This window comes from Cololabis saira, chromosome 11 (genome assembly GCF_033807715.1).
Source record: "Cololabis saira isolate AMF1-May2022 chromosome 11, fColSai1.1, whole genome shotgun sequence".
NCBI classification, from domain to species: domain Eukaryota; kingdom Metazoa; phylum Chordata; class Actinopteri; order Beloniformes; family Belonidae; genus Cololabis; species Cololabis saira.
This window is the reverse complement of record NC_084597.1, coordinates 47,673,507-47,698,622: the sequence shown is the minus strand read 5'-3', so window position 1 is coordinate 47,698,622 and position 25,116 is coordinate 47,673,507. Positions and strand designations below refer to the sequence as shown.

General features: G+C 44.1%; 1 protein-coding gene across 4 annotated transcripts in view; it reads right to left on the bottom strand.

The window, feature by feature from the left end:
* Nucleotides 1-216: 216 nt before the first annotated feature.
* The window catches only part of dennd1a (DENN/MADD domain containing 1A), a 94,572-nt gene continuing 69,672 nt past the window's right edge, over nucleotides 217-25,116 (bottom strand). For 2 of the 4 annotated variants that reach the window (XM_061734629.1, XM_061734632.1), the window contains exons 13-23: nucleotides 24,417-24,542; nucleotides 24,204-24,305; nucleotides 23,993-24,080; nucleotides 18,705-18,745; nucleotides 14,137-14,208; nucleotides 13,899-13,955; nucleotides 13,524-13,775; nucleotides 11,803-11,867; nucleotides 9,108-9,245; nucleotides 7,529-7,775; nucleotides 217-6,338 (exon numbers count right to left, since the gene is read on the bottom strand). In XM_061734629.1, the coding sequence (XP_061590613.1) occupies nucleotides 5,334-6,338; nucleotides 7,529-7,775; nucleotides 9,108-9,245; nucleotides 11,803-11,867; nucleotides 13,524-13,775; nucleotides 13,899-13,955; nucleotides 14,137-14,208; nucleotides 18,705-18,745; nucleotides 23,993-24,080; nucleotides 24,204-24,305; nucleotides 24,417-24,542 (2,193 nt within the window). In that variant the 3' untranslated portion in view covers nucleotides 217-5,333. The remainder of the gene's footprint in view (nucleotides 6,339-7,528; nucleotides 7,776-9,107; nucleotides 9,246-11,802; nucleotides 11,868-13,523; nucleotides 13,776-13,898; nucleotides 13,956-14,136; nucleotides 14,209-18,704; nucleotides 18,746-23,992; nucleotides 24,081-24,203; nucleotides 24,306-24,416; nucleotides 24,543-25,116) is intronic. The other 2 variants (XM_061734630.1, XM_061734631.1) reach the window with 2 other exon arrangements.

Here is a 25,116-nt window from a genome sequence, read left to right as displayed (position 1 = left end):
TTTCATAAAGACAAATTAAGTATTAATCTCACACCTGTCACAGTGTGAGATTAAGTAATTCACAGCTTTATGATCTGATAAGAACCTGATGACTTTTTTAAACTATGATCTGTCGGGTTAAATCCCAGAATTCAAACGGCAAAGCCAGCCTCATTAACAATTTTCTACCATTAAACACAAATATCCTCTAAAACAAACAGAGTCCACAAGAAACAGTTTCAAAATCTTCATATTTAATCAGACAGACATGTTTAAAATAATTTCATTAGGGGCAACACTTCATTGTAGGCGTGTCGGGTTTCTTTTTTAAGAACAGTGAGAGGAAACACATTTTCAATTCAAATAGGTGTGAAATTCATCATGGAGACCAACAGAAACCAGCAATCTGCATGAAACTGCACGACCATCAGCAGGGGCACTACGGCTGGAGCGTTAGCACGACATCATGCCATGGGGATGGTAACTATGGTAACTACAGCAGACGAGCTGCGACCAACAACAGCTTCACTCAGGAAGGTGTCACCAGTGAGACATATGCAGCTGTGTGACTGTTGAGCTTCTTCAGCCAGCTTTTCAGATAGATACTGATCTACAGAGATAGATACTGATCCACAGAGATAGATACTGATCCACAGAGATAGATACTGATCCACAGAGATAGATACTGATCCACAGAGATAGATACTGATCCACAGCCAAGAGTCCATTGCCGTGGCAGCAACTGAGGGTTGGGGAGGCGGATGTGCAAACTGTTGGCATCGAACATGTTTTAAAGCAAGGCTGGCGTCACGTGTGACCCAGAGAGCCCAGCGGCAGCCGCTGCAGCAACAACCCAACACCCTGACCTCCAGGACCGGGTCACGTGACCTCCAGGACCGGGTCACGTGACCTCCAGGACCGGGTCACCTGACCTCCAGGACCGGGTAACTTAACCTCCAGGACCGGGTCGGGTCACGTGACCTCCGGGACCGGGTCACATGACCTCCAGGACCAGGTCACGTGACCTCCAGGACCAGGTCACGTGACCTCCAGGACTGGGTCGGGTCACATGACCTCCAGGACCGGGTCGGGTCACGTGACTGCTCCGCAGCAGCGCCGATGCCGGGGGGGAGCAGAGGGCTGTCACAGGGGTGTCACTTCTCTCGCCCGCTGATCAGAACCGTCTGCAGCGACATGTGATCCATCATCTCTGATGCATTTACGGAAACAGCAGCGGGAGAAAAGTACTGACAAAATCTACTGGATTGGTCCTCATTGAGCATCCGGATGAGTGAGATCATGAGGTCCCGTCAGAGCCAGGACCCACACCAGAAGATAAAACTGTCCACACGCTAATGGTCCAGAAACTAAAGATGAGTTTGCTATTTTAGAAATATGGCTGGTTCTTGTGTGGAGAGCATATGGCCGCGGGGGGGGGTTGGAGCGGTCGTGGGGGGGTTGGGGCGGTGTGAAGCGTTTAGGGAGGATTAGAGGAGTTGAGTGTATCTGCTGAAGTCATCTGTAAACACAGGCAGGTCTCATACAGCTGCTGGGAAGTCATTAAACGTAGATTAGGGGCAGAGCGGGAGGAAAATTCAAAGCAAAAAAACTGTAAATCTGAATTTATAAAAGAAAAACTGTGAGTCTGAGGTAAAAGTATGTCAATCCTATCACTTCAGCTCTACTGCAGCTTCGTCTTCAGGACCTGGTCGCAACGTGGACATGGATGTGAAGAGCAGTTAGAAACAGGCTGATCGACGGGGGATGAAAAGAGGGAGGATGAGAACGCAGAGATTCTGGGCCAGAAGTATCCCCATGGTACTAAATGTGGTTAAAAAGCATAAAATGATCAGTTTATTGATCGAGGGCATCCTGATTCTGACCTGAGAGTTTTTCTTTTTGCGTGCCAGTTTCATTCTTTCAATAAATGTGGATTATTAAATACATGACGTCACCTGATGAAGTCACAACCGGTTTTGTCGGGGACGTTCGCCCGCCCCACCTGGTCTTTAGTGGATGTATTTATTTACTTTTCTCCCAGATGACCCAGGTGACGCTGCTCTGCTCTCCAGCGTTCCCTTTCCTGGCTCGCCTCGGTCACATGACCGTTCCCTTCCCTGGCTCGCCTCGGTCACATGACCGTTCCCTTCCCTGGCTCGCCTCAGTCACATGATCGTTCCCTTTCCTGGCTCGCCTCGGTCACATGATCGTTCCCTTCCCTGGCTCGCCTCAGTCACATGATCGTTCCCTTTCCTGGCTCGCCTCAGTCACATGATCGTTCCCTTTCCTGGCTCGCCTCGGTCACATGATCGTTCCCTTCCCTGGCTCGCCTCAGTCACATGATCGTTCCCTTTCCTGGCTCGCCTCGGTCACATGACCGTTCCCTTCCCTGGCTCGCCTCGGTCACATGACTGTTCCCTTCCCTGGCTCGCCTCGGTCACATGATCATTCCCTTTCCTGGCTCGCCTCGGTCACATGACCGTACCCTTTCCTGGCTCGCCTCAGTCACATGACCGTACCCTTTCCTGGCTCGCCTCGGTCACATGACCGTACCCTTTCCTGGCTCGCCTCGGTCACATGATCATTCCCTTTCCTGGCTCGCCTCGGTCACATGACTGTTCCCTTTCCTGGCTCGCCTCAGTCACATGACCGTTGCCTTTCCTGGCTCGCCTCGGTCACATGACTGTTCCCTTTCCTGGCTCGCCTCAGTCACATGACCGTACCCTTTCCTGGCTCGCCTCGGTCACATGATCATTCCCTTTCCTGGCTCGCCTCGGTCACATGATCGTTCCCTTTCCTGGCTCGCCTCGGTCACATGACCGTACCCTTTCCTGGCTCGCCTCGGTCACATGATCATTCCCTTTCCTAGCTCGCCACAGTCACATGACCGTACCCTTTCCTGGCTCGCCTCGGTCACATGTCCGTTCTCTTTCCTGGCTCGCCTCGATCACATGATCATTCCCTTTCCTGGCTCGCCTCGGTCACATGATCATTCCCTTTCCTGGCTCGCCTCGGTCACATGATCGTTCCCTTTCCTGGCTCGCCTCGGTCACATGATCGTTGCCTTTCCTGGCTCGCCTCGGTCACATGATCATTCCCTTTCCTGGCTCGCCTCGGTCACATGATTATTCCCTTTCCTGGCTCGCCTCAGTCACATGACCGTTGCCTTTCCTGGCTCGCCTCGGTCACATGATCGTTCCCTTTCCTGGCTCGCCTCGGTCACATTATCATTCCCTTTCCTGGCTCGCCTCGGTCACATGACCGTTCCCTTTCCTGGCTCGCCTCGGTCACATGATCGTTCCCTTTCCTGGCTCGCCTCGGTCACATGACTGTTCCCTTTCCTGGCTCGCCTCGGTCACATGACTGTTCCCTTTCCTGGCTCGCCTCAGTCACATGACCGTTGCCTTTCCTGGCTCGCCTCGGTCACATGATCGTTCCCTTTCCTGGCTCGCCTCGGTCACATGACTGTTCCCTTTCCTGGCTCGCCTCAGTCACATGACCGTTGCCTTTCCTGGCTCGCCTCGGTCACATTATCATTCCCTTTCCTGGCTCGCCTCGGTCACATGACCGTTCCCTTTCCTGGCTCGCCTCGGTCACATGATCGTTCCCTTTCCTGGCTCGCCTCGGTCACATGACTGTTCCCTTTCCTGGCTCGCCTCGGTCACATGACTGTTCCCTTTCCTGGCTCGCCTCAGTCACATGATCGTTGCCTTTCCTGGCTCGCCTCGGTCACATGATCGTTCCCTTTCCTGGCTCGCCTCGGTCACATGATCGTTGCCTTTCCTGGCTCGCCTCGGTCACATGATCATTCCCTTTCCTGGCTCGCCTCGGTCACATGATCATTCCCTTTCCTGGCTCGCCTCGGTCACATGATCATTCCCTTTCCTGGCTCGCCTCAGTCACATGACTGTTCCCTTTCCTGGCTCGCCTCAGTCACATGATCGTTGCCTTTCCTGGCTCGCCTCGGTCACATGATCGTTCCCTTTCCTGGCTCACCTCGGTCACATGATCGTTGCCTTTCCTGGCTCGCCTCGGTCACATGATCGTTCCCTTTCCTGGCTCGCCTCGGTCACATGATCGTTGCCTTTCCTGGCTCGCCTCGGTCACATGATCGTTCCCTTTCCTGGCTCGCCTCAGTCACAAGATCGTTGCCTTTCCTGGCTCGCCTCGGTCACATGATCGTTCCCTTTCCTGGCTCGCCTCGGTCACATGATCATTCCCTTTCCTGGCTCGCCTCGGTCACATGATCATTCCCTTTCCTGGCTCGCCACAGTCACATGACTGTTCCCTTTCCTGGCTCGCCTCGGTCACATGACTGTTCCCTTTCCTGGCTCGCCTCAGTCACATGATCGTTGCCTTTCCTGGCTCGCCTCGGTCACATGATCGTTCCCTTTCCTGGCTCGCCTCGGTCACATGATCGTTGCCTTTCCTGGCTCGCCTCGGTCACATGATCATTCCCTTTCCTGGCTCGCCTCGGTCACATGATCATTCCCTTTCCTGGCTCGCCTCGGTCACATGTCCGTTCTCTTTCCTGGCTCGCCTCGGTCACATGATCATTCCCTTTCCTGGCTCGCCTCGGTCACATGACCGTACCCTTTCCTGGCTCGCCTCGGTCACATGATCATTCCCTTTCCTGGCTCGCCTCGGTCACATGATCATTCCCTTTCCTGGCTCGCCTCGGTCACATGATCATTCCCTTTCCTGGCTCGCCTCGGTCACATGTCCGTTCTCTTTCCTGGCTCGCCTCGGTCACATGACCGTACCCTTTCCTGGCTCGCCTCGGTCACATTTAATAATCAGCCAGATGATTAAATGTGCATGATTAAAAAAACCTGACGACAGTGCAAACAACAACGCTTATGTGGGCGTGAGAACTGCTGTGGATGTGGATTGGTTCTAAACAAGTGGACTAATTTAGGTTCTAGTGGATGTTCTGACACCAGCTATTCTCCATTTACGCTCCATAAAGAAACGTCCCTATGACGACCGAACAGAGCTCCCCTACGGACGTCTTGGTCACGTCGACTGGTGGTGTTTTTGAATTCCTTTAGTTGGCTTACAATCTGACATCAGTAACAATAAAAGCTAGACGCGACTCAGCAGGCGGCGCTCCGGATGATCAGGTGACATCCTGAATTATGGTCAGTTTGTGAGCTGAGGTGCGTTCAGAGACCTCAGGCTCCGCATCACCACGGATACAGACGCTGTTACGGAGGGAGCATAGACCCGTCTTTGTTCTGGCACATCTGGAAGTGCAACGGCAGACTGGGCTGCTATCAGAGGTGATGCATCACTGAGAGCAGCAGAGAGCGCCGACAGAGCTGTGACAGAGGGGGGCGCCCCTGAGCAGAAACTCAGTCAAAGGTCTCCCACTTCCTCCGAAGGTCTTCCACCTTCTTTTTCTGTGGCGCGGCTGGTCTGACCAGGTTGAGCAGGTCACCGAACGGATCGTCCGGCTTCCGGCTGTCTCCTTGTGCCTGAAGCGGGTTTTCCAGCGTGGCGGTGGAGGTGCTGAATAAGGATGAGGGGAGAGCGTCAGAGGGAGGGGGCAGGGAGCTGACCGAGGAGGGGAAGGCTGGCCGCGGCAGGCCCACGCCCCCTGGGGGATGGTGTCGGTAGAGACCCGGTAGTGCAGAAAGGGACTGCGGCTGGGATGGAGAGTGCATGTAAGAGCCCGGCGGAGGCCTGTGCACCGCCCCGAAGGGGTTCCCGCCCACAGTGGGGGAGTAGTGCTGCAAAGACTGTGCAAAAGGGTTCAGTGATATGTGAGGATGCAGTGTGAACGGAGGCAGGCCCTGCGGGTAGGCTCTGGGGGGAAGTGCTGGTTTGCAGGCCGGTGTACTAATGTCTCCGTGGTCGGCCAGCGCGGGGGAGCCGGCCGCCGAGCTTCTCAGCGGGTCCAGAAGGCTGATCAGATCCAGACTGTCCTCGGCCGCCTGGCTCGGCATCAGAAGGAGCTCGTCTTTGGTCATGCTCAGAGCTTGCCTGAACTCTTTCCCCCCTGACGTAGTCCTTCCCTCACCGAGTCCCACGGGTTTGGGGCGCGACTGGGCCCCGGGGGGTGCCAGGACGATGCCCAGCTCAGGCGTCTTCCTCCCATGAGGACGGGGAATGGTGATGTTGGCCGAGGCCGAGGGGTCCGAGGAGGTGTGGGTGGCGGCGCTGGAACCCTCGCGGGCCGGAGAGCGGACCTCTGTCTGGGCAGGAAGCTGGACAGACAGGGGGCCGTCGGAGGCGGCGGGCCCACAGACGGCCCGGACGGGTTTGTCTGGTCCTGCGGGACTCAACTTGTTGTAAGGGTTGGACAGCTTGAGACCGGGAAGCGTTCGGGAATTTTCACTCACACTCAGGTCCATAAACTGAAAAACAAGTCAGACATTCACGTTTTAAAAGGACAGGCGGGTCTTTGCATCAACTTCATTTACGCTAAAGTTAACTGGTATGTTCGGGTTCATAAGACCTGAATGTCCACAAACCTTTGTCTTCTAAGTTCTGATAAAACAGATGTTGTTGTCTTGGGTCCCAAACACATAATACATGAACATCATCCTAGCTGGCATGTTTCTGGTCTGGGTAAACATTAAGGGTGTAACAATATATGGTGCCATGAAATTTCACAATACAAAAACGTCACGATGCGTGTCGTGGAGGTGACAAACTGCAGCGCGATATTGGGTTATTAATATGAATATATTGTGTTTACTAGTAACATCCTATTGGTGCAGCGGGATCACGTGACGACCTCGACCCGCGGACCAAAATCTGACTACGCTCAGAAGAAACTAGTACTGTTTTGGTCCCGATCACAGGACTCTTGGAGGGTTTTGAATCCAAACTTTTACTTATCAGGTGAGCATGAATCAATGTTTTTTATGGTGTAAAGATTGTGTCGTCCCCAAAGGTGGAGGATGAAACGATACCGGGTTCACCTTACGGCCTCAGGCTGGAGCAGGTGAAGCTCTTAACTCTGGCACAAGATCAATAACAGTCATGTTGCTTTTGGAGTTTGGGACTTTTCATAGTTTATTTATTTAATTTTATTTATTGATTTATTTAATTTTAGTTGTTACATTTCTGGAAAAGAAAAAAGTCAAGTCATACATGAGAGAAACTATTCAGTTTGTGGCTAAATATTTGTACTTGTATGAAACTGAAGATGCATAATGCAAACCTGACATTTACTTTTAGTTCAGTTAGTGGAAAATGGTTGGCCTGGCTTTCTCTTTAAAACTTAAACAGTTATAAAGCATTACAAACTGTAACAATAGAGCAAACGCACAGCATTGTTTTGTATTTTGTGTCTTTCAAATAAAAGATAATTTTTTCCAGTCAAATGTTCCTCATTCAAGGTTGTTAAAAAAATACTGCTATAATATCGTATTGTTATCGTGACCTCAATATCGTGTATCGTACCGTATCGTGAGACTAGTGTATCGTTACACCCCTAGTAAACATTCACATGCACATTAAGACTAATCAGACTAGTTTATTGCCACTAGTCAAACCAACATGAAACATTGGTGGCATGTACAACAGCTGCACCTCTGACCTGGTAGGTGAACTTGGCTTGCAGCTCCTCTGGGTCTTTGGGGGTTCTCAGGTCTTCCAGGCTTTTAGCCAAGGTGATCGGTTGGCTGTCAGGCTCGTCTTGGCACCCAAAAATGTCGCCCAGCAGGTTGATGTTGGAGAACTTTTCAGTAACCGGACTGGGAGGAGCCGTGTGGCTCTCCGCCCCAAATCCAGGGTCGTCCCCTTCCATCAACTCCACTTCCTTCAGGGAGCGGTACGGCTGCGGCCTGCAGGGGGCAGCGGTGTGGTTAGTCTCCCATAACGTCCTGGGATTTACCCCCAAAACATATTCATGATTAGGGCTGAAACGATTCCTCGAATAATTCGAGGAATTCGATTACAAAAAATGATGGAGGAATTTTCTCTGCCTCGAGGAATGGTTTAATTTTGCAGCTCAAAGCAGGTATTTCACCCGGACTACATTTAATGCAGCACAACGCGCTGACGCCACGCACGTAAAGGAAGAAGAAAGAGGAGGATATGTTTGGTTTTAACTAAAAGAAAAGGCAGAAAGTGTCAAAAGTGTGGCAGCATTTCCAGCTGGACACCAAGGCAACACTGTTGCATGTTTCACTGTAAGACAGAGCTGATACACAACAGTACGTCCTCAACGCTGCAGCTTCTCCACCAACACCCTGTTACTCCCAGAGGGAGGACCGTCACCCAGACAAGATAAAATTAAGTTAAAGTAGCACTAATTCATGAGATTAACGTTACGGTACCTTGATAACATAACGTTACCCTGTGGAGGGCTGGGTTTCTGTTAATTATGACGACTGTCCATGCGGCTAACACATGTAATCTGTAAAAACACAGAGCTGTAGAGAGATGAGGGGGAAAAATAAAAACGTAATAAAGCTAACTGGGTGGTTTTCAGTTTTAGCTCTGTATTCATTGATGGATAAAACATCAAGTAGCGCTGGTGGCTAATGTGCTCCAATACAGCAGGAATCAGAATCTTACTCAAAATCTTATCAAGACTTTAACTTAAAACTTAACTAGAACTTAAAATTTGCTTGACACAAATGAAAGTTCAATTGAAACACGTGTGAAAAACACCTAACCTTTTAAGTGATGTGTGTTATCAGGTGCAATGGCATTTTTAGGTTAGAAATAAGAACATTTCTTGGTAAGATCCTTAGTTTTTTGAGTGAAGGCAGTGAATTTGGTCAACTGGTGTAAGTTCAGGGTTTTTAAATGAACAGCCATGAACCTACTGGATTATATCATTTAGTCTTAGTAATGGCAATTAACATCTAACATCTTATGTATATTTACAATTGCTCTCTAACTAAACAAAAATGTTTTATCCGATTACTCGATGGAATTTTCAGTAGAATACTCGATTACTAAAATATTCGATAGCTGCAGCCCTACTCATGATCAATTATTGTGTGTTACAATAATCTTCTAGTCAAGATCTGAGCCCAGAACTCCCCTGATCGTGATGCCAGCAGTACTAACATGCACATATTTCCTCAGAAAGAGAAGGCATGAGCCGAGAAAGACTTAATTCAGTAAACAATACAAAGACAATCAGAGAAAAGAGCAATGCGTACAGAGGCGACCAATCGAAAGGGACGGGGAAGAGCAAGCTGTCGGGAAAGCCAGAGATAGTGCCGTCGTCGTATTGGAGCTCGTCACCGGACGAATCCTCAGACAGAAACACTGTGTAGTGGCGAGTGGGCCGCACAGAGCTAGAGAGGAAAGATGACAGGATAGTCACAGCACATTACAAACGTTGATTAGTCATAAGAAAGAAAGAAAGAAAGAAAGAAAGAAAGAAAGAAAGAAAGAAAGAAAGAAAGAAAGAAAGAAAGAAAGAAAGAAAGAAAGAAAGAAAGAAAGAAAGAAAGAAAGAAAGAAAGAAAGAAAGAAAGAAAGAAAGAAAGAAAGAAAGAAAGAAAGAAAGAAAGAAAGAAAGAAAGAAAGAAAGAAAGAAAGAAAGAAAGAAAGGACTTGTAGAGTTACAGACAGCCTTTGTAGTAATACCACCTCCGACCACATGGGGGCATACAGACCTGCATTGCTAAAAAATAAAAAAAACACCACACAATCCTGTCTGTGCTTAAGAGTGGGGACAGTCCGATTTGCCTTGTAATACCACTTTGTCCCACTAGAGCAGCACATGTATCTCAAACTAGAGGCAGAAACGTGATCTTCCTTGACATGCTGCCCCTGTGTGGTCAGAGCAGGTTTTCGCTACATAGAGCGGCTTTAAGAATAATCACAAAACATGTTACTGTATTATAAGAAATCCTTTGGATTTACTTTTGCAGCTTTAAAAAGCTTTGAAAGCGCGCCCTTAAAACTCCTGCACCTGGCTCGTTTCCATCAGCGGGGTCTGGGGTTTTACAGGGGACGGGACCATCTATGAGCATCTTACCAGGAACTACAGGCTCCTACAACAAGCTGCTGCTTTGTTGTATCACACTTTTTCTTTTTTAATTCACATTCTTCTTCTATTCATTAGCCGTGGACAAACAGTGACGCTCTGCCGCCACTGCAGGAGGTTTTTAGCGCCAGTTTTGTCTGGCGTTTGGAAGAACAGAGGTCCTGTTACAGTTCTCGCCTCCTAGGTTTCACTCCTGACTCCCGCTAACGAAACGCTGCTCGCTGTCACGGAAGGTTTTTTGACTCGTTTTCATCCACGTTTCTCCTCAGACAACCATGGTTGCACCAAGATATGAACCTCAACGTTTCAGGTACGCAGTCACTTCGTCCATAATTCCCACCAGATTTCTCCTGAATTGGGCTGAAACGATTCCTCTAATAATTTGAGTAATTCGATTACAAAAAATGATGGAGGAATTTTTTCTGCCTCGAGGAAATGTTTAATTTTGCAGCTCAAAGCACTGACGCCGCGCACGTAAAGGAAGAAGAAAGACGTGGCGGATATTCTCCAAAACTCAAAATCTTTAGACTTTAACTTAAAACTTAACTAGAACTTAAAATTTGCAAATTTTTAAAGTTCCATTGAAACACGTTGGAAAAACACCTAACCTTTTAAGTGATGTGTGTTATCAGGTGTAATGGCCTTTTTTAGGTTAGAAATAAGAACATTTCTTGGTCAGATCCTTAGTTTTTTGAGTGAAGGCAGTGAATTTGGTCGACTGATGTAAGTTCAGGGTTTTTAAATGCACAGCCATGAAACTACTGTATTATATAATTTAGTCTTAGTAATGGCAATTGACATCTAACATCTTATGTATATTTATAAATGCTCTTTAAACAAAAATATGTTTTATCCAATTACTCCATTAATCGATGGAATTTTCAGTAGAATACTGGATTACTAAAATATTCAATAGCTGTAGCCCTAGTTGTCAGAACTATATGATGCATACTTTTATTCTGATAGAAAAAAAGCACGTCATGATAGCACCAGCAGAGGTAAAAAAAAAACATTTAAAAAAATAGATTGCATCTCTGCACAGCTGATTGAGAAAGAATGGGAAGTTTAACTCTAGATCAGAAAGAGTTGAAGGATTTGGACAATGAACGCTGTGATTCAAATAAGACCTTTATTCCTTGCGGACGATATGAATCAAGATAATTAATGTTTGTTTGTACGGAGAAGCTCCTCCGTCTTTTCTTCCTCTCTCTACTCATCTTGGGTACCATCCTGAACCAGACACGTACCTGCCCGTCATGTTCATTTCAGGAGGTTTCTTTATAAACTCAAGGGTCTCTGTGGGGCTGGGACTGCCCTTACGGGAAATAGATGCATGAAGAGAAAGTCAGTTTTTTGGGGGAAAAAAAAAAAACATCTGCTTCCTGCCTTTTAAAACTTTTATACACTGCTAAATCAGCCGTGTACCTCATAAAACTACAGTGAAACAGCCTGAAAACTGGCTGGATTACAGTTTAAGCCAATTTTGAACATTTGAAAGTCAGGAAAACCATAATATGCATTGAAGGTATCCAGAACTATTCAAATAAAATGTGGACAATAAAACCCTTTTAACGTGTTCTGGCATTGAGAAAACCAAGCGACAAACCTCAGGTTTTATTTTGTTTCCTGCAAACACATCTAAATGTGTGGGGCAGTGCAGGAGTGTAACGAGCATAACACCACAAGTCTAAATGTCCAACGTAACTCGACTTTACCATCACTTCTACATGACTTGCGCTTTCAAAAGAATCACATACCCGGAGTTTGGATTGTTTTTGCCTCCCAGTTCATAAACTGGATGTTGAAGTTTGTAAGTGTGTAGCTGTGTGTTTTACTGTACGGAGGAAAAGCACACTCACTGGTCAGAGGAGCTTTCCAGACTCATATTGCTGCTCGGTCTCTTCAACAGCGTCGGTGGCCGAGTCTGCAAAAATGAATCAATTATTTAAAACATAAGAATGAATGAATTAATCTTTATTTATTTTGGTACATTTTTTTAACCGAAAGGGTGTAGGTAGAGGCAAGGCTTATATAAACCTCCCCCTTTTACTGGTACCTTACATTTGGTTACAGCAAATACAAAAGAGCAAAGCTCAAGACTTTGAAATGAATTATCAGTAAACTCAAATATCCTATCATAGCAAAATAAAGAAAGGCACAGAGCTCAAAACTCAAAAATAACAGTACAGAAGTTGGCAAACTTAATTTTCCATACCATAACAAGAAATTACGTAATTTTTATAAAGCATTTTAAGGCTGAATAGTGTCCAACATGATTTGATATGTACAGGACAGTTGTTCCAGATGTTCACCCCTTTGACAGATACAGTGATTTTTTACATGGGTTCGGGTTTTCGGTTTTTCAAATAATAAAGTTCCTCTCATGTTGTATCTGGTGTCCCTCATTTTAAACAGATTCTGGACATGTGGAGGTACAAGTTTGTTTCTGGCTTTGTACATGGTTTGTATTGTAATATAATCAACTAAGTCCTTGAATTTCAGAATTTTTAAGCAGATGAATAGTGGGTCAGTCCACTCATGGAAAGGTTTTTTACTGATGATTCTTATGGCTTTCTTTTGTAATAACAATATTGGATTGGTATTTGTTTTATAAGTGTTTCCCCAGACCTCAATACAGTATGTCATATATGGAGCTATTAATGAGTAATATAAAGTGATTCATGCATTTTAAGAGAGAAAATCTTATATAAGAATAAAGAAAGAATAAGAAGACTCTGAATGGGAGAGGTCTTTATGTTGTCACCGACCTACACAGAGAATAAAAATGGTTCTGGCAGCCAGTAAAGTCTATACATCTTGATGGTAAAGCTGACAGCCCTGCTTATGTTTACAGTCTTTACATTACAGAACTGACGCTGAACTGTTTCTTACGGAGACATGAATGTTGCTGAATCTGGACCTGACCGACTGGATCATGAAAGCAGGTGCTGGACATGATGGGAGCATCTCTTCATCCAATGCTCTTCTTACCCTGATCTTCCATCACTCTGCAACATCAGACTACATGATTCTTTATCTTGCTCCAGACTCCAATGTTTGAGCTCCCTAACAGATCAGGGGCCGGCTTGGCGGTGCCCGGACAAATACAGCAAATGTTTCAGGAAAGACAGGGGAGATATGAACTAAGGGAACCAATTAATTTTAAATTACAGTCATGTAGAACTACAAGCAAAAAATGTTGCATTTCAAACAGTGGAGTGAGGCTGCGGATGTGACGTCACATGACGCTGCATGTGCGTTCTCCCCGTTCTCCCGTGCCGGCTTCACTGTTGGCTGCAGTACCCCCAACGGCCGTCGTGGTGAAGGGTGGCGCTAGAGAGTCTCATTTCTTAAAAGGAGCCTCAAGCTCCTTTAATTTATATTATTTTTTTGTTGTTTTGTATAATTGTTTTTTTTATGTATGTATACTTGAAATAAAGATTTCAATTCAAATTCAAATTCAATTTGAATAGTCTCTTATAGTTTCCAAAAGCTGTGTAAGCAGCAGATGCTCAGTAAACTTCTTCAGAGACAGTTTTCCCTCCAGTCTCCGCCCCCATCTCACCTCATTTCAGCTCACCTGTCCAAAGTGCACAGTGATGGGTCGATGGCCGTCCCAGGACGGGAGTGATCCCTCCCCTGTGAACGCACCAGTGGGGGAGGTGAAGCCGCCAGGAGCATCATCGTTAATGACCACCGACTCCGTGGTGGAAAAGCCATTCTCCACCTGCTCCTGCAAAGGGGGGGCACAGGGAGGAGGAGGCTGGTCTGGGTGAAAGGAGTGGTAGTACTGCAGGAGGAAGGGCAGGGGGAGGGAGGCTGCACGCTTTCTCTAGGGATGCAGGGAGGGCCCACATGTTCAGTCAGGCAAGGCAGGATTGTATTGTGATTATTATTATTTTCTTTTGTTTCTGTCACCATTGAAAAGTTAAGTCAGAAGCGTTGAGCAACCTACCTTCTGTTTCAGCCGGCTTTTGACTTCCCTTATGCGCATTTTTGCGTGATCTTTGGCCTGTTGGGAAAACACAACCAGATCACAGCTATCGTCATGGACTGCGTTTACATGGCGAGTACACAAATTAAAATACTCGTAGTGAAAAAAATGGTATTGGGGCATCTCGACATTGCAAAAATTAGATAAATGAATCAAACTTATGGCCCATCTTTTAGTTTCTAACAGGCAGAGCACTCACCAGCTTGTAGACGGTCTTCATTGCCGGGTTTGCCTTGGTCTTCACTGTCTGGAAGATAGCTCCGCCCCCTTTCTGTCAGAAAAACACCCACCGACACATATTACATCACACGTCAGAGGAGCATTGTTGTCTTTTATTGCATTAACATCTACAAAACCTTCATCAACTTTAACTTTTTAGGAAACTCACGACACCATGAACTTGTCTGGTATGAAGTTACTTGTTAGGAAATGATGAGCCACTCGTCAATAACCACTACAGTCCCGGCGTTCTGTCGATCCATGCTACTAGTCCAGATCTGCTACTTTGTGCTTCTGCGCGCAGTCAATTTTCAAAGTTTGATTGCCACGCCCATAATTTTATGCAGCCCTTCAGTCCACGCTGCGGTTAACGGTGAGTAACATCCTCAAAATAAATAAGATATATATTTATTTCAGGTTCCAGTTTGTTCATGTACATGAGGTTTCTTCAGAACAGTCAAGGGTCTGTTATGGTGTTCCGCAGGGTTCAGTGCTAGGGCCAATCTTGTTCAGTTTATACATGCAGCCATTGGGAAGTATAATCCAGAATCACGGCATACACTTTCATTGCTATGCTGATGATACGCAGCTCTATTTGTCTATGAAGCCGGATGAGACAGAACCGTTGGTTAAACTTCAGGCATGTCTTAGGGACATCAAGGACTGGATGTCCAGAAATTTCTTGCTTCTAAATTCAGATAAAACAGAGGTTATCATTCTTGGTCCAGAGCATCTTAGGAAGGGACTAGATGGTGTTGCGATGGCTTCCAGTGCAACTGTGAGAAACCTTGGTGTTGTTTTCGATCAGGATTTGTGGTTTAAACCATATGTTAATCAGGTTTGTAAAATAGCGGTTTTTCCATCTCCATAATATTGCAAAAAATTAGGAAAATCCTCTCGCAGAGTGATGCAGAAAAACTAGTTCATGCGTTTGTATCTTCTAGACTGGATTACTGTAATGTGTTATTAGCAGGATGTCCAAGTAATTTGCTGAATAGGCTCCAGCTGATCCAGAATGCAGCAGCACGAGTACTGACAGGAATTAGCAGGAGAGACCACGTCTCTCCAGTGTTAGCATCGCTCCATTGGCTACCTGTAAAATTCAGAATTCAATTTAAAATTGTATTACTTGCATATAAAGCCCAAAACGGCTTAGCTCCGCAGTATTTACAAGATTTGATAGTGCCTTATGTTCCTGGCAGAGCTCTCCGCTCCCAGGGTGCAGGTTTACTCCTAGACTCCTAGAGTATCTAAATGTAGATTTGGAGGGCGGGCGTTCTGCTATCAGGCACCACTACTATGGAACCAACTTCCAATCTGGGTTAAGGAGGCTGACACCACCTCCACCTTTAAAACTAAACTTAAAACCTTTCTGTTTAGTAAAGCCTATAGTTAGTGTTTAGTAAACCTCTAGCTGGTGTTGGTAAATCTCTAGGTAGTGTAAACTCTAGTGTGTTAGAGTCAGTAGTCATAGTTGCAGCTATAGAACAAGACTATAATAGTTAGTCTCAAATATAGCTTTGCGGTAGATATGCTGCTATAGGCCTACCATTTTTCTCCTCTCCTTTTCCCTTCCTCTCTTCTCCATTACCAATTTTATTTATTATAAATATCTCATAGCTATCATTTCTTTTTTTTTTTTTTTTTTTTTTTTTTTAGGAGATGTAAAGATATCTTTATTTACAGACTCTCAGGAGGACAACATTTCCATTGAGATGCATGTATTATTCAAATAATGTAATCAGCATCCACACCAGACTGCACATGTTATCAATGCAGTAATATTCACAATAGCAGGTTTCATTTTAATTATTTATTGCACATTATCTGTATATATTTCAGCTGGTCAAGTTCCACCTTTCCCAGAGATGCCATTATTAGCATCCCGAATGACCAAAAGCCGTTTTGGTCCCGATCACGGGATTCTTGGGGGTTTTGAGCTCCTGTAGTGAGACCTCCCTCACGGGGAGGTGTCACTCGATTCTAGAGCAGATGTTTTCAGGGGAGGGAAGGTGGAAGAGAGATATAACCTGATTCTGTTTTCCTAAAAAGGAGGAGCGTTGTTATCTGGGTTTCGAAAATAAAAGACAGTTTGTCCGGCCTCCGGTATGAACTAAGATATGATATTTAACGGTGGAAGAGAGGAAGGACTGGGGGTGTGGTCTCCCAGACCCTTGAGAATAAAAGGGGGAGCGCCGAGGAGGATTTTCAGACTTGGTAGTCGACTGCCAACTCTCCTGTAAATGGTACAATTGTATTCTTACAATAAACCTTTGCAGTATTGAACGGACCACCAGCTGACCTGACTCTTCGTGTTTTTCTTCAGTCCAATTGGTAAAGGTGTTATACTTATAGAAATGTAGTTTATGTAGAAGGACCAAAATTATCCACTATACTCCGAACTTTTACTTATCAGGTGAGCATGAATCCATGTTTTTTATGATGTAAAGATTGTGTCGTCCCCAAAGGTGGAGGATGAAACGATACCGGGTTCACCTTACGGCCTCAGGCTGGAGCAGGTGAAGCTCTGAGCTCTGGAACAAGATCAATAACAGTTTGAGTTTGGGACTTTTCATAGTTTATTTATTTACCGGTACTTTTATTTATTTATTTAATTTTATTTGTTAAATTTCTGGAAAAGAAAAAAGTCAAGTCAAACATGACAGAAACTATTCAGTTTGTGGCTAAATATTTGTACTTGTATGAAACTGAAGATGCATAATGCAAACCTGACATTTACTTTTAGTTCAGTTAGTGGAAAATGGTTGGCCTGGCTTTCTCTTTAAAACGTAAACAGTTATAAAGCATTACAAACTGTAACAATAGAGCAAACGCACAGCATTGTTTTGTATTTTGTGTCTTTCAAATAAAAGACAATTTTTTCCAGTCATATGTTCCTCATTCAAGGTTGTTAAAAAAAAACAGCTAAAATATTGTATCGTATTGTTATTGTGACCTCAATATCATGTATCGTACCGTATCGTCAGATTAGTGTATCGTTTCACCCATAGTCATCAGCCACAATGCTGTCTGACCCGGAGAGATGAAATCCCACTGAAAATGATTTGCTCCATCCCTCTGGAAGCGTTAGTGTCCAGTTGTCTGCAGGGATAACGCAGCTAACAGTTCAGGATGGGTTTGGATCAAAGAGCCAAACATGTGTTTGACATCATAGGGTCAACAGCAAAGCCTGACCACATGGTATGAGACTAAGAAACCCTCTACATGACGCCAAATCCCAGAAGGCTGTGCTCCATTTATGACCCCTAGGTGCAGAGGTGGTCCTGGCCCCCGGCGCAGTGAAGAATCATCACACATCACAACAGCCCCTGTGTAAATGACACTAATCCTTCACACATTCAAATGTATAACTAATGAATAAAATAAAATGTATAAATAAAAAAAAATACAATGAGGCGTATTCACATAATCTGAATTGAGTGTTCAGACTGTAGCAGATTTTTAACCTGGCTCTTTCACCCTTTCACAACAGGTGTAAAGTGGTAAAGTGCAATCTAGACTTTTCTAGCCATCTTTGCAGCAAAATCATTAATTACATCATCATACGAAATCTGTTGCGCAACTGTATGATTGATGATGATGGCGAGTCCAGAGAAACGCTCCTGTGACATAGTAGGACCTAGAATATGTTTTAATAAGCTTCAGCTTGGAAAAACTCCTCTCTGCTTCCACTGCTGTCACTGGAAGGTCAGACCAATTCTGAGTGCAGTCCACAGACCGGGCTAGATTTCTGCAGCTCTTTCTCACGGATGAAAGTAGCAGCTCAAGCAGAGTCATGGACTTTGATGGAGGTCAGGGAAGTTCTTCTACATCCACTACGTTTTTTATCTGTGTACATTTTTCGCATAACCCAATTCATTACATGTGGGTAGATATTATTATTTCTATGAATGAAATACAATTTATTTGGTAGCAGTTGTGTGTGGCCTTGGAATCCTCCCTTGCCCCCGCTCTTTGCTTTTCCTCTCCGACCTGATGTCCCCGCAGGTCGCCCCACCTCTCTCTCTCCTGGAGGGGGAGGGGGGGGTCAAGTGATAACGGGACCTTGTTCTTCAGTTAACTTGATTTTAATAAGCAACTTGACAGAGCATTACAGATATGTGTGAGTTCACTCTTAGACCAAGTTACGTATCACGCAGCGTCAAAACCCCGCACTCCTCACGCAGATGACCAAGATTGTCTACACAAGGAGGGGCGAGAGGAGAGGAGAAGGCTGCTCTTTTTTTTTTGAGAGCGCTCGTGCGCCCCCACCCGGATTGCGCCCTGGGCGGTCGCGCATATTGCCCACAGCAAAAACCGGCCCTGCCTAGGTGTGAATGATGTCACTGGCTTCTCCCTCTACAACTCCAACACGGACCTGATCTCTCCGGGGCCTGTGAAGGTCACAGCTGCTTCTTTAGCGTGAAACTACCAGCCAAGGCCTGCCACCTCCATCACCATGTGGGAAGAAGCGTCTGGGGTCCAGGAAACGGCAACTACAGCACTCCCTTTTGTTGCACATCAACGTATACGTTGGGAATAGCTCACCTTTACTGTGAACAGCCACTGGTGGTAGGTCTTATCACTGCCTGTGGGGGGGGTTGGGGGTGGGGGGGTGAACACAACAAACAGTCAGCAAACATACAGGTTCAGGAAATTAGAAACAAACCGTTACATTTCAGTAGGAACATGAAGCAGAAGGATCAAGCCCTGCACTAGAAACTTTCTATGAATCAGACACAAGAAGGTGCTGATTACTGAAATCTGAACATGTAACCCTGAGTTTAACCCTTAAAAACAGAAGAAAGTGACCTGCTGAAGACCTTTTAGTGTAGTAGTAAAGTGTCAACAGAATTAAAACCAAAAGGATTGCGAAACAATGCCATCGTTTCATACAATCACGTCATGATCTGTCTTCAGGGGAACCGCATACGCCTCCCGCATCGAGAGGCGTCGGGAGCAGTGCGTCCAGAGTGTCAATTTGAAGTTGAAAAATCTCAACTTTATGCAAATGAGGCAGCGTCCAATCACAGACCGGGATTCAATGCAGATTGTACTTTCATGTACACACAAACGTACACTCATTCACATGCGTACAGGAGAAGAGCTGTGCACTAACAAACTTATTCTATCAGGAATTAATATATTTCATCCAGCAAACTGACATTTTTGCTGATTTTGCCATTTTTACCTGAACTGCTCATGTGAAACACGTATCTGATGGGTGAGGAGCTGGATGGTCCCAAATATTTTATTTGCTACATTGATCCAATGCAAAATAATTAAAAACCGTGCTTATATTAATCACAAAACACAGTTTAAACAATATGACCTAATCTGCTCCGACCCGGTGTGTCAGTGTTCAGCGCAGACAGACTGCAGCTTCACCGGCACCAACGATGATGGTTGATGTTGATCCAAACTTGTTAAAGAGCATCAAACTCACTCTTATCTATGCGGAAATAACACTGAAATATAAAGAAGGCTTCCCAAAGTGTGATCAATGGTGAAATAGGAAACTGAAGATGTGCAGCTATATATAGATATATAGTAGGGCTGTCAAAGTTAACGTGTTAATAACGCGTTAACTTAACGTCCTCTTAACGCCGACTATTTTTTTAACGCACGATTAACGTGCAGGATAAAAAAAAAAAAGTGCATTATATAATTTCTGGCGCTCGTCAGCGCCGTAGCCTGAGGAAAAGTCTGGTGGACTGAAAGATGGAGAATGAAAAAGGACTTTTGAACAGCTAGTTCAGTTTCAAAAAGATGCTAGATGGTTTGCTGGACAAGACTGAAGTTATTTGCATGTACTGTCGATTTGAAATTAATTACCATTAGTAATGTTGAGTCTCAAATACCAGAGAACGCCGCGCCCCCCGTCAAAAGCAGACAATGCTGGATAGATGTGAGGGAAGGAGGTTCCTCACCTGAATACATTAGATGAGCAAAGAATCTGAAGTATTAGCTAACTATAGCCCAACTGCACTTTATAGGTTGAGTTACTCCCTGCTGTTACATGTGCACTTTATTTGTTTGTAATTTCGTTTTTGTATCCCCCTGTTTTGATCCAACTTAGGAGAAGGGGATATTTTTTTAGCCTTTTATTTTCCTCCATATGAGGTTAGACATAATCATATGGAAAATGTAACTGACCATCGCACTTCTTGTACAAAGTTTGTGATGCATATGGTTCATTGTTTTACATTGAGCTGCTTAAAAAAACAAGGAATCTTAAAGGGGAGCTATTATGGCATTTAATGTATATTTTAAACAGTCCTTGAATGTCTTAAAAACAATCTAAAGCTTGTTTTTTCTACATAAAACAGAAATTCAGCCTGTGGGCCATGTCTCTAGTTTTACCGCTTCTGACCTCTTTTCTGTGCTTCATTTTAAGGGGAGGGGAGGTTATGATAATGAGGCTCTGCGCTGATTGGCTGCTTGAATGACGTGTAGCAGGGGAGGAGACAAACCCTCGCTCCGGGGAGAAGAGCAGCGGCTCCGTACACTATTAAAGCCTGAATTACGGTTCTGCGTTAAATTGACGTGTACCCTACACCGTAGGCTCTGCGTTGGTGTAACGCGGAACCATATATCAGCCTTTAGTCACATCGTCTTCACACAGGAAGATTTCATTTAATTCTAAACAGTTACACCATAGTTCTTTACTCCAATTCCTCAAGACAAATGAATCATGTTAACTGTAAAGAAATCACAACACTGAATTTTCACAAATGGCAACTTTATTGTTAAAAAATAAAACATAAGTTGTATATAAATAACATGTATGCACTATTGCTGGCTCAAGGAAGGATCGTGCGTCTTCTGGAGGTGTCGTTGAACAGCTTCAGGTGCTTGGAAGATCTGAAACCATAAACAGAAATAAATGTATTACGGTACCCGCCGGGGCTCCTCATCAGTCCGGTCCGTGAGCAGCTCCGAGCTAAATACTTAACCCATGCAAAGATCATACTCATAGACAAATATAAATAACATAAAAAAATAACGTCACTTACCGCTGACTCGTGTGCAGTTGCCGGGTCCGTACTGCTGGCACTGATCCTTTTATGAGGGTAAATGTCGATGCAAAACCTCATTTCTACTGTCCCTCGTTGCTCAAACAGCCACCGCTTCTGAACAATGGCGGAAGCTCCAGCCGGCGGAGTTAGATGTGGTCGTGGTTTCAGCAGCGGAGGCCGAACCTCTGCGCCTATGGTGACGTCACCATAGGCGCAGATTCAGAACGGCTTGTAAAAAAGTCACGTGACACTGGAAGATTCAGCGGGCGGGGGGGAACAGACCTTGCAGATTTTCAAGGGATTTTATCTTCCCTGTGTTGGCAGGGTGAGGGGAGACCACTTTATATATGTTAAAACAAGAAAAAACGTGTTTTTCATAATAGGTCCGCTTTAATAGTGATGCACCGATTGTTCGGTAACCGAAATTGTTCGGCCGAAAATGGCAAAAAAACACTTTCGGTGTTCGGTGGAATAAGTGGGAAAAAAACCGAACAATTAATAACGGCGTTGTAATATAAATAGACTGGCCGCTCGGTTACTGTTGCGCACCACATAAATAGTTGGCCAACCAAAAACTAACCATGTAACGCTCCCGTAATGGTTGCGCACCACATAAATAGTTGGCCAACCAAAAACTAACCATGTAACGCTCCCGTAATGGTTGCGCACCACATAAATAGTTGGCCAACCAAAAACTAACCACATAACGCTCCCGTAATGGTTGCGCACCGCATAAATAGTTGGCCAACCAAAAACTAACCACATAAGAATTTAACTAACATTCACCAGCAGGTGGAACCAAAACAACATAAATCAATCTATTACAAGTGCGTTTAGATGAGGAAATCAAACAGCGAAGAGCGTGGAGTGAAGTGGTGCAAACATGTCAGCAGTGTGGAAGGATTTTAGAGTGGCAAAGAATAATACAAGAATGGCTGTTTGCAATGAATGTTCTGCTCAAATATCTAGAGGGGGCACATCTGCAAAGTCTTTCAGCTACAAGTTTGATTTATCATTTGAAATGATAAAAAACCCTGAGCGCTTTAATGCATTTTTATTGTTGTAAGGCCTATGTTACAATGTTCAGTCAGTTAAGCCTAACACAAGCTCAAAGATGGCCAAAACATTTATTTTGCTAATTTATTTATTTTAAGTTATTGTTCTTTGCTGGTATAATGTCTGCTGGAATATTTAAGAAATGCTGGGAAATTAAAAAATGTTCAGTTTTTTATGTTCAACAAATGTTTTCTACCTTGTAATTTTGTAAAAGATTTTTTTCTTTTAAAAGCATGCCTAAATCAAATTTATTTGATTTATGCAATGGTGAAAAAATTGGCAAAATAAATGAAAAACTGCGAAGAACCATGTTCGGTATTGTTCGGTATTCGGCCAAGTGTTTATTATTATTTTCGGTTTCGGTTTCGGCCACAAATTTTCATTTCGGTGCATCACTACCCTTTAAGTTAGTCTTTACAAGTGTAAAGTTGGGACTACATTGTGTTTGTATTTATGAAGGAATGTTACATTCAGGTCAAAAGCTTTTTTTGTGGAAAGTTGAATAAACATTGACATAAAGCATATTTGCCCTTTCTCATGTTGTTAACAGTATTAAAAACATTTAAAAAATATCTAAAGGTAATTAATAACAGCAAAAAATTTGTGAATAAATGTGCGATCGATCGCATAACTATGGACAACATGCGATTAATCGGGATTTAAAAAATGTATCGTTTGACAGCCCTATTATATAGCGCAGCTTGAAAGCCCCACCCCTACAGGCCCCGCCCACTGCAGGCCCCGCCCACTGCAGGCTTGACAGCATAGACATATATACGTAGACGCCTCATCGAGTGGGCTCGCCCGCTGCTGCGATACGTTGACGTCGCCGCCATATTGGATGTTCAAGACTGCGCTGTAAACTAATACAAGTGAATGGACTTATTTTCATAAAGCGTCTTTCTACAAAGAAATGTACGTTTTACGTCTCATTTATTCATTCACACACGCACTAATATACTTGGGAAACAGTTAGGCACCGAATATAATATAATTAATTTTCTCAGATGGCAAAAATAAGAACTTTATTGATCCCACATAGGAGTAATTCATGTTGTATCAGCTATAGAGAACAAGGTAGTGCCGAAAAACAATATATATCCCCCCTCACAAAAATAAGAAAAATAGAGAAACATATTTTCTAATCAACAAAACATATTTTAAATTTTTCAAGTAACAAAATAACATATTTGAACCACTTTTCAGACAATAAAATAACATTTGAACCATTTTTCAGACAAAATAACATTTGAACCATTTTTCAGACAATAAAATAACTGGAATACTGAAAATATGGTTTAGCTGGTTTTTGGGGGCAATAAGACTATTGAGTGAATGGGTAGATTTGTGTATATTTATGTAGAGAAATTTATTTGTAGAAAGGCGCTTTATGAAAATAAGTCCATTCACTTTTATTATTTTACAGCGCAGTCTTGCCACATCCAATATGGCGGCGACGTTGACGTACAGCTCAGCGCCCGATGCGGCGTCAACGTATATATGTCTATGGTCGACAGTGCATGCAGATTTCAGTGTGAATCTACCAAGCAGCGCGATGCAGGCGTCAGGAGATTTTTGACGCTTTCAGTGTGAATCCAGCATTATTCTTCACGTTTACGTCATTGGTGGAACATGAAGGAAACGATCATACCCTTATCAGTTTAGTTTTAACATGACCCTGCCCCGATGTGGACGCAGCTTCAGTTTGCATGGCAACAGTTTTTCTAAACACATCATTGAAAACACTCAACACTGCCTCACCTGCGTATTCTCCCATACTGATCTCTTCTTCAAAGATGTCGTTAAAGCCCTCTCCTGAGTTCAGCAGGTCCAAACGGCCATCGATAAACTGCATGTTGAAAACAATGACGGGTTTGTGTTGTTTGTTTTGTATGTTCTTGAGACATTAGGCTGGTCGGGGAGGTTGATCCTGATGGGTGGGCTAAAGGTGAGCAGCTGTCCGTGATTTTACCTGTTTGAAGAACTGGAGCTGAATGGCATTCTGAAGAAACTGTCTCATAGCACTGGAGCGATGGTTGATGAAAGTTTCCTCGTTAAACGTGATTGGCTCTCCCTGAAATAAAAACATCCTACTTCACTGACATAGCACTGCACAACTCAAGACACTTTAAACAGCTGTTATTGAAGAGCTCTTTAAGATGTTAGTGTTGGCAGAAACACTGACCGACTCGATCTGCAGGGCGTTCCTGTAGCTGCCAAACAGAGCCGCCTGACTCTTGAGGAAGGCTCGGGCCACACCGTCGCCCGTAGTTGCAGAAACCTTCTTCAGACGACTTTTTAAAGATGAAACCTGAAACAGTAAGACCGTTCAGTGGTGTTTAAATGGGAATGGGTTTGATTTTAATTTACAGACAGATCTGTAGACCATCTACAAACCAATGAAAGGAAAACTTACACTATTTAAACAACTATTTAAACATAAAAAACCTGTATATTTGCTCTGTTTAATTATGTATGTATGTATGTATGTATGTATGTATGTATGTATATATATATATATATATATATATATATATATATATATATATAAATATACATACATACATATATATATATACACATACACACACACAGTATATATATGCTGACCATATTTTATGGTCAGCATTTTTGTAAATTACCTTCTCTTCAAGTAATGGCTCGCGTCACTCCACAAGTACAGTTTAAAAGTGCAATAACCTTCTCTCTCTAAATGCATCACTGGTATTTTTGTCTCTTTGCACATGTATATATTATTATAGTACTTCTTTTGTACATTGCTCATTTTTTATATTGCTCTTTTTAATTACTTAGCTATTTATTGGTTATTTTTTGTAGGATATACTTTTTTATACCTCTTCATACTTTCGTGTATATTTTGTAAA